The sequence below is a fragment of the Schistocerca cancellata genome, chromosome 4 (assembly GCF_023864275.1).
Source record: "Schistocerca cancellata isolate TAMUIC-IGC-003103 chromosome 4, iqSchCanc2.1, whole genome shotgun sequence".
Taxonomy (NCBI): domain Eukaryota; kingdom Metazoa; phylum Arthropoda; class Insecta; order Orthoptera; family Acrididae; genus Schistocerca; species Schistocerca cancellata.
Genome location: NC_064629.1, coordinates 125,579,919 through 125,593,403, shown reverse-complemented (window position 1 = coordinate 125,593,403; position 13,485 = coordinate 125,579,919). Strand labels below are relative to the sequence as shown.

Sequence of the window (13,485 nt, the reverse complement as noted above, 5' to 3'; positions counted from 1 at the left end):
TCTAACATACCAATTGGACCAAATTTGGCATGATATCCCTCAGGTCAGTCTTGCTGAAATGTAAGTCCAGGATGGCTTGCCACGAAGGGCTACAAAATGGGGTGCAAAATATTGCCGACATACTGCTGTGCTGTCAGGTTGCCAACAACTCTTATCAATCAACACGAAGCCAAATAAATGCTTGCAGAAGAGTTTGAGGTGCCCAATGTGTTATGAACTTGCTCAATTTGTGAAGCTCTTCCTCTTGAATAAATCATCCAATTTTTCTGGAATTGTAATGATTTGTTTGTCTATACATATACATCACATGTGTCAATATCCATCCCATTCAGAGTATTCTTTCATGGTGCATCATGTTTCTTGTCTTAAAGCTTATATTTAATGACCTCACAGGACAATAGTTTAAAATGGATACAATCTATGGTGTAGCCACATGGGAAGACATCTACAGAACAAATATGGCTAGCATAATAAATAGCATGATGAGTGAGAGTAGACTGCCGGCCGGCGATGGCGTGTCACAGGTGGTGCTGGGAGGTACCTGTGCAGCCATCATGCACGGTCGCTCATCCGTGGTGTCTCACCCTGGTGGCCAAGCTTTGCAGTAGTGGACACAAAACAACTGTCATGCCATATGTGCCAGTTGTGTGGTGATGGCCAGTATCAGAGGCATCACCTGGTGCCCAACATCTAAGTGGTAGTCCAGTGGCTTATTACATAAGGACGCCAGTGAAGAGATTTAAACATACAACTCACTTAAGAGGTATACATTGAAATAAATGAATCTCTATGTACAGGTTTAAATTTCTGTACATAACCTCACTGGCATACCTAGCAAATAATCCTCATCAAACTTCAGACTAATGTACTTGTAACTGTAATGCAGCTGATGGCACAGAAAAAAGTTCTCAACTACTGCAAGGAACTCCTTTGTGCAATAGGAATGTGTTGCAAGGACCCTTTCAACAAGGATTTGAGTAGTTAGGGCTTATCACTCTTTTTTTTTTTCAGTTGTGCTGGAAGCCTATTGAAAATGAAAGCTACTAAATAATGCACAATTCTATGTACAATGCTTAAGAAAGTATTATGCAAGTGTATGTTGTATTTCTATCTCATGTTCACTGAATGACTCTGCAGTTTCCTCTGAAAGTATCACTATTGTTGATAACATAACCCATAGTGGAATACATGTACAGGAATGGTAGAATTAGAACTCTTGAGACACCTGAACAACATCCTACAGAAAGTTCATGAACTGAATATTCTGTTCTGGACTGAGAATATGTTTTATGAGTGGACAGATTGCCCCAAAATATAACACCTTACAAAACACTACAGTGAAAATGAGCAAAGAAGACCAGTTTTCATGTTTCATTGTGAGATACAGTGAACATTCTTATAAGAAGATATCAGCACTCAGTTTCTACACAAAATCTTGAATGTGATACTGCCAAGATAGCCTTCCATCTACCTTTAGTCCTAAGAATTGAAAATTGTTGACTACACTGACTCTGTTTAACCACCATTGGACAATAAAATTTCACTTTTGCGAGAGTTGTGTGTCAGAAACAGTATGTACTGCATCTTGTTACAGTTAAGCATTAATCTGTTCTCTGAGAGCCATGTGCAGATATTCCTGACTACTCTGTTAGTTAAGTCATTTATATTATGTTCCATGTCTTTTACAACAACATTTGTGTCAGCTGCAAAGAAAACATTTTTTCTGTAATCTTTTATGTTTAGTGGTAGAACCTTAACATATGTCAAGAAACGCAATGAGTCCAGACCAGAACCCTGCGGAACCCTTTCACATTACATGATCCCAGTCAGATTAAAAACTCTTTCCCATTTATGGACAGTGGAGGACAACTTTCCGCTTTATGCTTTCTGTATATGAAGTAAACCATTGTCAGTTTTTCTCCTAATTCTATAATGTTCCAACTTATGCAGAAGTACTGTATGGTCCACTTATCAAATGCTTTTGTTAAACAAAAGAAAATATGTACTTTCATCAACCTATTATTTATCCCTGCTAGTGCCTCAAGCACAAAAGAATAACTTTCATTTTCTGTGAGTACTCCCTTCTTAAATCCAAACTGAGAGTCTAAACACTGATGGCAAATAAATTGTCCAGAAATGCGGTATGTTACCTTTTTAACCCTTTTTATAAAGGAATTTCACTAACAAATACTTCAGTATGCCGAGAAATTGACCACATCTAAAAGATTCATTGCACACATGACTAAATACATATCTAATGTATGGTGCATTGGACTTCATGAATGTATCTGAAATTTCATCATTCCTTGGGAGTCTTTACATTTTTATGATATTGTAGTTGATTCAGTTTCATATTTGCCTGTTTCCTGTAATTGCACATGATTTAGTTGTCTCTGAACACTAGCTTTCAAGAGTTCTACATTTAACTTGTCAACTGCTGACAAGAAATAATCATGAAATATTTTGTGCAAATCTGATGGATCACCAGCAGTTTCATTTGCACACCAACAAAAATTTTATTTACCTTGCCAGTTATGGACAAGAAGCATTTATTAAATAGTTTGCACAGTTTTAGTGGCTCAATAACGGTCTCGTTTTCATACAAGAGAGGTGTAATATGTTGAGCACCCATATTACGTGCTGATATCTCTTTCACAATCGACCATGTAGTTTTAATTTTGTTTTGAGAGCTTTCTGTTCTGTTGGTGTAATACCAGTGGTGGCTTGTGCAAAATTTTACCATTGTGCTACAATGTGGTGGCCTATCGCCTTCTGACTTACGAGGGTAGTAATCGTAACTAACTTGAATACATTAATTTTATGAAATTGAACTGTTTAAATATATTTAAATTTTATAATTGACTGTTTAACATTGTGAGGAGTAAAAAAAAATTAACAAAATGAAAGAGCCAGCAGGAATCGAAACCAAGCTACCAAATTAAGAGTCTGTGCATTTAACCACTTGGCTGCCATGCCCTCCGTAGAACAGCTGCTCAAAAAACCCTGATGCTCTACACATAAATATTTAGTGAGAATTTTACCTTTCCCTGTGGCCTATTCAGGCGAAATATTCTAGGAACGTGAAAGGAGCATCTACCTGCTTCAATTTACATAGATTTGCATTTGGAGAAGACCTACCTAACTCTTTAAAACTCACTTTCTTTTCCAAAGATCTACTGGAAAGGGCTTCTTTAGCAGATCATCTTCAGAAAAAACATTTATACTAAAAGAAGGTGGCATTTTCCACTTTTGACGTATTAATTTTATTTGTTTATGACTAGCTTTAACCTTCTAAGCCGTTCTCAAATGATGTTGTTTTTCTGCAGCAGAGAATATGTTTCTGCAATAGAAAACTATGCTTTACATATTGAAATGTTGGCATTTTTAAATTTGTGTTCTGTATTCATTTTGGTTCACCAACAAGACAGCATCTGTGAACCAAAACAAATAGAAAACATAAATTTAAAGACACTGACATTGCAATAGGTAAGCCATAGTTTTCTATTGTAGAACCATAAAATCAACTGAGAACAGGCTAGAAGGCTGAAACCAGTCATGAGCAAATACAATTTAATACAGCAAAGGTGGACAATGCCACCTCCTTTTAATAAATTCATTTCTGTGGTACCCGCTATGGAAAAAAAAGAAAAAAAATTTCTTTCATACTAGACTTGCCTATGTACTTGTCTCTTTACTGCCATTTATAGTCTTTTGTCTTACAAGGGTAGTAATCATAACTAAACTGAACTGAACTGTTTAAATATATTTAAATTTTACAATTAATTGTTTAACATTGCAAGGAATAAAATAAAATGAAAAAAAGTCAGTAACACCAGGAACCGAACCTGAGTTCACAAATTGCCAACAGTGGGCTTCACTGTTTGCCCACAGAGCCATTAAAGCAGCTGCTCCTCATATGCTATGCTTGCAAAATATATTACATGCCAGTTCAAAGAAAAATACTGACTTGGTGCTGTGAACAATGTATCATATATAGTGCCAGGGATGGCATCACTTCAGAGCATGCACAGTTGAAAACAGACAGCTGCATCCCTTTTCTGATTTGATCGTAGCATGATTGACCCTTATTTCAGCAATCGACACTGGTTTCTGTGCTGGTGCCCAAAATTAAAGCAACAAATGACTTGTTTCCCTATTTTGTGTCTAATTCACAATGCAATAATACAAACTATCAACAGATGTCCATACAATTGTGTTCTGCACGGAAGGTAGCATTCTGGTCAATGGACAACCATGCCAATGATGACATCAGGGCACCTATCAAATGGGGTAGTGTTTGCCATGTAGTCCCTCATCAACAATTGCTGTGTTCACAGTCACAGACAGTGCTGTATGGAACAGAGAAGACGCCTGCCAGACTTTGTGGTGGAGGCCGTAGGAAGAATGGAAGCAGTAACTGATGTGACCTCATAGTTTAATGTGAATTGTTCTGTTGTTTCTTGGATGTGGTTACAGTTTATAGAGACCGAAAATGTATCCCAAAGACTAGGGCAGGGCCGACCATTTGTGACATCAGAAAGAGAGGATCATTATTTGGCTGTAGGGCCATATCAGTACCACCTTAGTACTGCGCGGCAAGTGGCGTATCACCCCACAGTATCCACTAAATGTGTTGTATCAAGGTAAACTGTGTACAGGAGGCTTTGGCAGAGCGGCCTTTCTTGACAGAGGCCTGTACCTTTGATGCTTCTTCACAGAAGGGAATGTCTAGAGTGGAGTTGTCAGCGCGCCACATGGGCAGTCGAACAGTGGGCCAATGTCCTTTACACAGATGAGTACCAGTTTGGTCTGGAGAGAGGTTTTCATTGGATTAGCATCTGGAGGGAACATAGAACTAGATTTCGGGGCCCAAATACTATGGAAAGAGACCGATATAAAGGAGGATCCCTAGTGGTGTGGCATGGATTATGTTAACCACACAAACACACCTTCACGAAATTGTGTAGGTGAATCAGAAAGGTTTAACTGCTGTCAAATATCATGACAAGATCTTAGAATCTGATGTGCGGTTGTTGCATGGTGCTGGGGGCCCAGACTTTGCATTAATGGACGATAAAGCCCGACCTCATAGAGCACGGGTGGTTGATGTTCTCTTGGAAACACAAGCTATTGCACCCGTGGTGTGGCCTGCTCACTCTCCCGATTTGAAACCCATAACGCATGTCTGGCATGCATGGAGAGACATGTAGCATGTCATCTTCCACCAACCACTCTCCAAGACTTGCGAGCAGCTCTGCAGGAGGAATGAGTGTTATTGCCTCAATATGACACTGATCATATCACCCACAGCATACCACATAATGAGCTCATTAACCAGTTGTCAGAATGTGTGTGAAAATCTGTTATGTTGGAAAAAATGAAGAACATTTTTGTCTACCATTATGCTTGTTGCAGTTGTTTACATTCCGTATTCTTTACATTGTTTGTACTTTACTATCACATGTTTGTACTGTTTTATGGCAAAAAAATCCAACCTTGCAAAATTTCCATTTGTTGCTCTAATTTTGGACACCAGTGTAGTTATCTTCGAGAGAGTACTACAAAACATATTTCATCTATTTTATTTGCATAGCAGCATGCATTTGAAGAGAATTGCATAATTTTAGTGTAATTTCCAGCTCACATTCAAAGAGAAATGGGATAATTTTAGTGTAGTTTGGTTGGTTGATTTGTTGGGTTGAAGGGACCAGACTGCAAAGGTCATCTGTCCCTTTAGTGCGGTTTCTGACTCACCTTCGAAGAGAAGTAGCATAATTTTAGTGCAATGTTTATAGGTGCTGTAGCACATTAGCACCTGATGGCATGCTGCCACTGCGTAATACATTGTCTTACCCTTTCTGTGACATTCCTCGGCACTTTGCAATATTGTCTGTAGTAAAATTCTGTTACTGCTTTCTGATTGTCCATATAATGATACAGCTCTTGTTTCCTTCTACACAATATTGTAATGCCATTAGGTATCCAAATAAGTTGCTTGTGAGTACTGTATATGTGTCTGCATTTATTAAATGGAAAGATTTATTTTAAAAAAATGATAAAGTTTTGAAGAAATGTATTACACTGAGTGTTTCACAACTCCTATTATAGGCTCCTGGGATTGTAGAGAGGACTTAGTACATCAAGTTTCAATAAGGGTCCCATGTCTGTAAATCTGCCATTTGAATATGAAATAAGTTTGGAGACTGGATCACTTTCAAACCTCCCACATCATAGTATGCATACAAATTGGGAAGAGGCCAAAGTCTTCATTCGCTGTTGTAATTATGACATCATATACAATTTTCATCCTACTATAACAACAGCTGCTAGAAAATGACTGTGGTGTTTCGCAGATGCACTGTGCTCTAGATTTTGAAGAGGACGTCATTCATTACATAGAAGAAAACCTGATGATGAGTACTTGAAAATGTGGGATCCTGTAGAGTACACAGGTCAGAGCTCATTGCCCACACTGCATGTGTACCATAAAGCAGACAATTTGAAAGTGATCCAATCTTAAAACTTACTTTACATTCAAGTGGTTCATTTCCAGACATAAGTTCCTTATCAAGACTTTATCTGCTAAGTCCCCTCTCCAATCTCTAGAAGCCTGTAATAGGAATTGTGAAACACCCTATATTTGTCATGTGTAGACTTCTTGCCAAGCTAGGCCTTTAAGGTTGGCTTCAAATGTCTGCATTGCAAGTGGATTCACATCTCAGAATCTTCTGTATACTACTGTGGACTGTGACACTGCCTTGATTTCTTTCAGTATTACTATATGTGCATTGTGATCTGACAGTCTGTTACTAATCTTTTTCACACTATGCCCATCAACTAAAGAACAATCCGTGAAGCAGTTGTTTATGAATGTACTGTTGTTTGCCTGAACTCTAATTGGAAAGTACACTGTCTTTACCATGTTGTAAGATTCAAGTAAATCCATTAAGATTGTTTTCTTTGGAGACTCTGTCAGAAAGTTTATATTGAAATCCTCACCCACCCAAAACAATTTCATGTCTTTCTTAATAACTGAGCATCGCACATTGACAAATCTGGAGAGGGAAACCCTGTGCTCTGAATTAGGGAATCTGTAGAGGCCTGTAATGAAAAGTTTTTTTTCCCTAAAAATTCAAATTGTCCTGCACAATTTTCAAATATTTGGGCTTTTAAAACAGCAAAATCTTAATTATTAATCATCACTGTTTACTAATTTATAGGATTTCTGTTTCAGGTGAAAGTGTGCCAGTGACTAAAACACCATTGCCAAATCATCCTGACTTACTTTATGACAAGAAAGAGCATGCAAAACACACTTTATTTTGTGGAACTCAGATAATCCAAGCTCGCTACTTCGGACACGAGAGTGTGTTAGCTGTTGTAATTAGATCTGGCTTTTCAACTTCAAAGGGAGAGCTTGTGAGAGCTATTTTGTATCCACCACCAGTCGACTTCAAATTTGAACGTGATTCATATAGGTTTATTGGATTAATGGCAGCAGTAGCCATGATAGGTTTTGTGTACACTGTAGTTACAAAGGTTAGTTCTTGACATTATTTTAGTGCTATTTATTTTTAAATTTAAGCTATAGAATGAGTAATGATATATACTATATAGCTGAGATGTGGAATGACATTAAGGCACACAAATAGAAGTCCATGGAGATACCTACAGTAAAAATTACTTTGCAGGTAAAACCTACATGAGCATTGATACCCGCAGTTATATCTATTGTCATCCATAGTAACAATTACTTTGTAATAGAGTTAAACATTTTCAGTATTATGAGGGAGCTTTCATTCAATTATTTTATATATGGTCAATGTACAGGATTGCATGAAGCGACTCTGCAGATTAGTTGTAAGGATAGCTAAATAGTTGCAAGGCTTAAGTTCACTGAAAGTATGCTTCTGTCCGTACATTCTGGATATAACCACTTTATCTAAGTCTGTTGACTTTATATTGCCAAGACCATAGTGTTTGTGCAGTCTTTGAAATATGTTCCTGAAAACATCTCTAACCCCTAGAAGTGGTTCACCTGCAGTGAATAATGACAATCCTGGATTTTCCATTGATTGTATGTGCAATGAATGATCTGCGAACTTTATGTTACCTTCAGTTATCCTTTTGTAGTGCTTGTATTACCAGCTAAAGGTGGATCAGGTTTAACTTCGTTGAGAGTGTGTCAGTGACATTAACAAAACGTACAAAATCTTGTGCGAGGTGTGGAAAGAACTGACTATCCTTTACAGTGAGAAATAAAACTAAAACTGATAATCTGACAAGAATTTGGTTTACTGTCAAAGCCAGCTGTATGGACTTAAGCAGATGAAAGTAACTGAAGCCAAGTTGAAGCTTATTATGAACTGTCCAGCATGCCAAACAGTTTAAAGTTGTGTAGAAAAGCATAGCTTTCACTGGTGGTAGTGGCTGGATGAAGGGGGAAGAATATATTGTAAATAGTGAGGAGGAACACTAAGTGAGTGATTTAGGTTAATGTTCATTCACATGTAGATGTATGGATTGAACTGAAGTTAAGAGATCAGAATGAACATGATATATCTTTGACAGAATTGGCAGGGGATGTGCTGCATTATCACTCCTCCTCTCTCTGTCCCTCTTCCTTCAGCTTCTTATTCCTTACTACTTTATTCCGATCCCTCACTTTTTAGTTTGATTCATAGTTTTATGAACCTATGAATATTTACCTACAGAGATCTTTCAGCAGTCTTCCATCTGATTATCCCTGCCTACACAAAGATGATTTCTCGCTGGTGACGTATTCCTATCTGTTTACCATGCTGACCCTCCCTCTCGTAGCCCTCCACCCTCCCTTCTCTTCTCTTTTCCCTTCCCTTCCTTTTTCCATTGTTCATCAGACATTTCATAAATAAAAAAACTCTCACTTGTGCCACACCTCAGTGTCAAGACAGTTGAGTTGTATTCCACCCAAAATTTTCCAATATTGTATTAATATTTAATTTTGATGTGTTAATATTCTGACATGTGCACAAATTGCATCTCATGGTGTGTACTAGACTGTTCTGTACTTTCCAATATGCAAATCATTCTCATTTTTATTTTCCTGGGATGAGATTCAAATATATGGATTTTTTTGTTCTGCAGGTATTGAGAGGACTGAGTGTCAGTGCCTTAATCTTGGAAGCATGTGATCTTGTTACTGTTGTAGTACCACCAGCATTACCTGCTGCCATGACAGTTGGTAGCTTTTATGCGCAAAAGCGCTTAGAAAAAAAAGCTATCTATTGCATCAGCTCACGAAACATTAATATTGCAGGAGCAATAGACTGTGTATGTTTTGATAAGGTAAAATGACAATTTTATTTGCATTGTTTAATTTTTCTGTTATATGTTTTTTTTGTTTCAAATTGTAGTCATAAACTGATTAATAAATTAAAATAATTATAACAAAAACCCTAACACAAGGTACGTAATGTGGTTGCAAATATTTATAGAGGTTGTGAATCAATTTTATTGATATCTACATCTACTGTCTCCAAATAGCAAGTTGTAGTTCTTGTAGAATTCATAGGGTGAACAGGACATATCAGGCAGCTCCCAAGTGCTACAGAGATGTAAGATCCTGGGACCTTGGAGGACACTCCATTGTTTGGATATGGTTGTTCTCCAGATATTGGCTCTTCAGGCGTGCTCTGTGTGGATACGAGTTATTGTCTTGTAGAATTAATTCTCCCCTTGTTTTTGTGCAAACAATTTAACACAACGCATTTCCTGTACCTCTGATCAGTCATCTTACTATGCACAAACTTTTTTTTTCAAATTTGGTATCATACCTAGCACTGTCTGCTTGTAAGACCAAACTTTGACACCCACTCCCCATCCCCCCATAGGGTTACTGTAGACAGTGGAAGCTTATTCTATAACTGGACAACCTCTTGGTGTTATTGAGGGCTAGGCTTATGACTCAGGGACAAGTACTGTAGGTATTACATGTAACACTATGTGGAAACCACACTATTTCAGTAGTATTTTGATAAAAGTGGCCATCTATTTTATCAGGGGTGATAATAACTTAAGTATAACTTGGAAATATGAAAAGATCTTGATTTCACAATTCTTTATTAAGCATTACACATTTCAAAATTTCATCACCAAACAAAAGCTGTGATACAAAGAAATTAATGATAACAAATATATACTTAAGTATCCACATTAGTGATCCATATACAGACTTTTCAATTTTTGCAATCAACATCATACTTAAATTTAAATAAAACTTTAGTAAAAGGTTTGTAAAAGTGAGCACATAGACAGGATATAATACAGATCTCATTTCATATGGGATTATCTGACTGTGCCATTATCTGTTCGAAGAGAAGTATTGTCACACTGTGGTGAATAAACTACCTGAGAAGTAAATGAAGGCCGGTAGATGACGCTAGCATTGACCATAGAAATGAAATGAAAGAGTAATTTTACAAAGAAACCATTATGTGTGATGTCCCTATATTAACAACTCCTTCAGCATGATGTACTATATTAAAAGACATCTATGTTATTTATAAAAAGGAAAACTTTTGTTGACAATGGATATTTTTTTTTTAATGTACACATACTGAGGAACTACATATAGTAACATAACATCGTGGACAACATGACAGATATACGTTCATGCTATTTTTATAGAGAAGAAACTAAAATGTTGACATTAGATGAATTTCCATAGCCAGAAATGTGCATTGTAGGGTAACATCACAAATAATATTTTACATTGTAGTGAAGAAGTTGTTGGTATAGTGACATCATACAGAATGGTTTGTTTGGGTTACTCTTTTATTTTGTTTCTATGATCAATGCTAGCATCATCTACTGGCATTTGTTTACTTTTCAAATTTAAATGTAAATATGATATTAATTGTAAAAACTGAAAATTCTGTATATGGATCTCTACTGTACATACTTATGTGTCTATTTGTGATCATTAATTCATTTGTACCACAGCTTCTTTCTGTTGATGAAATTTTGAAACATATATTGCTTAATAAATAATTGTGTGATCAAGACCTTTCTATATTTCCAAGTTGTGCTGAATCTGAATGGTCAACTGCCCCTACCATGGATATATTTCTCCATTAAGTAATGGGATAATAACTTCATTAGGTAACATAAATCATAACCCATACAATACCAACTCAAGACCACCAACAAGAAAGCAAATCAGAGTCCTGAGTCTCTATATAAACTGTACACTAATCAAGTTATGAGTGATCTACAATGTAAGAACAGTGACCGCACATAACAAAGACACTATGCACACTGCTGAAGGCTGTAGCAGCTTTCCATTTATCACAGCCTGTGCCGATGGGGTGGCCCTTGAGACTTGGGTCTAGTGGTGCTACAGTGATCTGTCTGATAGAGGCAGCATGCTGGAGCCTGGAAGCTGATTCCTGGCTTGGCTGTATGTATTTACTGAGCCATCATGGCCACAGTTGGTTCTGGTTGCATTTGACGTAGGCAGCTGTAACCTTGATGAATAGCAGCTTCTGGCCTTAGAGGTATCCATTCTGGTGAGTGCTCATAGGTGTAGTCATCAACTGCTCAGCCAGCTTGGAAGTAGGGTCATTACCAGTGTTTCAGGGCCACTGGTGTGAACCAGAAAGGGTCCAATACCTCTATCCATGCAGATCAGTTGGGTTGCTGCTTTCGTTCGTATGGATCTATATATGCTCAAAAAACTGGTGAGAGTATCTCCTCTGGAAATGTTATTCAAAGCTTCCCTTATATGTGTTTTAAATGTTTTCATTATTAATACAGTTTCATCATCAGAAGCTCGGTTCAGCAGTGGGGTGAGAATGTGCTTGATTCAATTTCTTTTGCAAAATACTGCAAATCTTGTAACTGTGAAGTGAGGCAATTTTTTCTAAGATTATGGTCATAGATTCCTCCTCTACTGCATATATTTTTGCCAGGGCTTTGGTCATTACTGCTAATGTGGTGGATGTCATCTGTACTAAGTACAGAAAATTTTATAACGCGTCCACCATGATAAACCAGGTAGCTCCCAAGAAATGGTCTGCTAAATCCATGAATTCTTTGTCCCAAAGGCCAAGCTGACAAGCTCTGCCCCAACATTCTGCTGTAACACCACATTTCAAAAACTTCTATTCTCCTCTTGTCTATGTTGCTTATCATCAATGTTTCACCTCAACATAAGGCTACACTCCAGACAATTAGTTTCAGAAAATATTTCCGAAAACTTAAATTTATGTTAGATGATAAAATATTTTTTCTTTTTCAAGAACAACTGTCTTGCTCTTGCGTGTCTGCATTTTATATCCCGTCTGTTTTGACCATCTGCAGCTATATTGCTTTCCAAATAGCAAAACTCATCTACTGTTTTTATGTCTCTTTTCATAATCTAATTTCATCAGCATCATCTGGTTTATTTTTACTACAACCATTACACTTGTTTTATTTTTGTTGCTGTTCACCTTATAATCTCTTTTCAGGACAATGTCCAGCTGATCTTACAAGTCCTTAGCTGCCTCTGAAAGAATGACAGTGTCACAACTTCCTGGCAGATCAAAACTGTGTGCAGGACTGGGTCTCAAACCTGGCACCTATGCCATTTGTGGGCAAGTCAGCAGACCATAAAGTTTTAACTTCTTCTCCCTTTTCCAAATTTCTTATTAATTCCCTTTAATGTTTGCTCGGTGTACAGATTGAGTAACATTGGGGGTAGGCTACAACCCCATCTCAACTTCTGTCCCCTTTTCATGTTCTTCAACTCTTATAACTGCGATCTGGTTTCTGTACAAGTTGTAGATAACTTTTTGCTTCCAATATTTTACCCCTGCTGTCTTCAGAATAACAAAAAGTGTATTCCTGTTGACTTGTTGAAAGTCTTAATTAAATTTGTAAATGCTTCAGTCAGTCTTCTAACGTATCAGTATTGCCTCTTGTGTTGCCTCATTTTACGAGAACCCAAACTGATCTTCCCTGATGTCAGCTTCTACCAGTCTGTCCATTCTTTTGTAAATAAATTGTGTCAGTATTTTGTAACCATAACTTACTGAACAGATAGTCCTGTAATATTCATACCTGTCAGCAACTACCTCTTTTGGAACTGGAATTATTACATTTGGCATGTACCTGGCCATACTCTGGTCACTTCAGCTTCCAGCACAATGCCTGCGGACCGATGACCACCCTTTAAAAATCAAACCAACCAAACCAAACAATGCCTGCAACCAGCAGGTTGCCTGCTCCAGTACTGTAGGCACTCCTCCACTGGAGACAATCGTGCACCAGGCATCACTAGTACACTGCGTGTCATGGAAATGTTACTGCAAACAATCTGTAATACACCTGTTGATGTGCCGACCTCTGCTAGGTGCCACCAAGGGTGCCAGTCTCACTATCAAGTAGCGTGCACATTGGTGACAGCAGTTTTTACATCACAGGGACTATGTTGCATCCTCCATGGTGTGCTCATTGAGCACT

The 13,485-nt window shown here is 37.6% G+C and overlaps 1 protein-coding gene across 1 annotated transcript in view; it reads left to right on the top strand.

Moving 5' to 3' along the window:
* LOC126183243 (polyamine-transporting ATPase 13A3) overlaps window positions 1–13,485 on the top strand; it is a 187,666-nt gene that overhangs the window by 99,978 nt on the left and 74,203 nt on the right. The window contains exons 10-11 of the mRNA XM_049925038.1: window positions 7,235–7,539; window positions 9,127–9,327. Of these exons, the coding sequence (XP_049780995.1) occupies window positions 7,235–7,539; window positions 9,127–9,327 (506 nt within the window). The remainder of the gene's footprint in view (window positions 1–7,234; window positions 7,540–9,126; window positions 9,328–13,485) is intronic.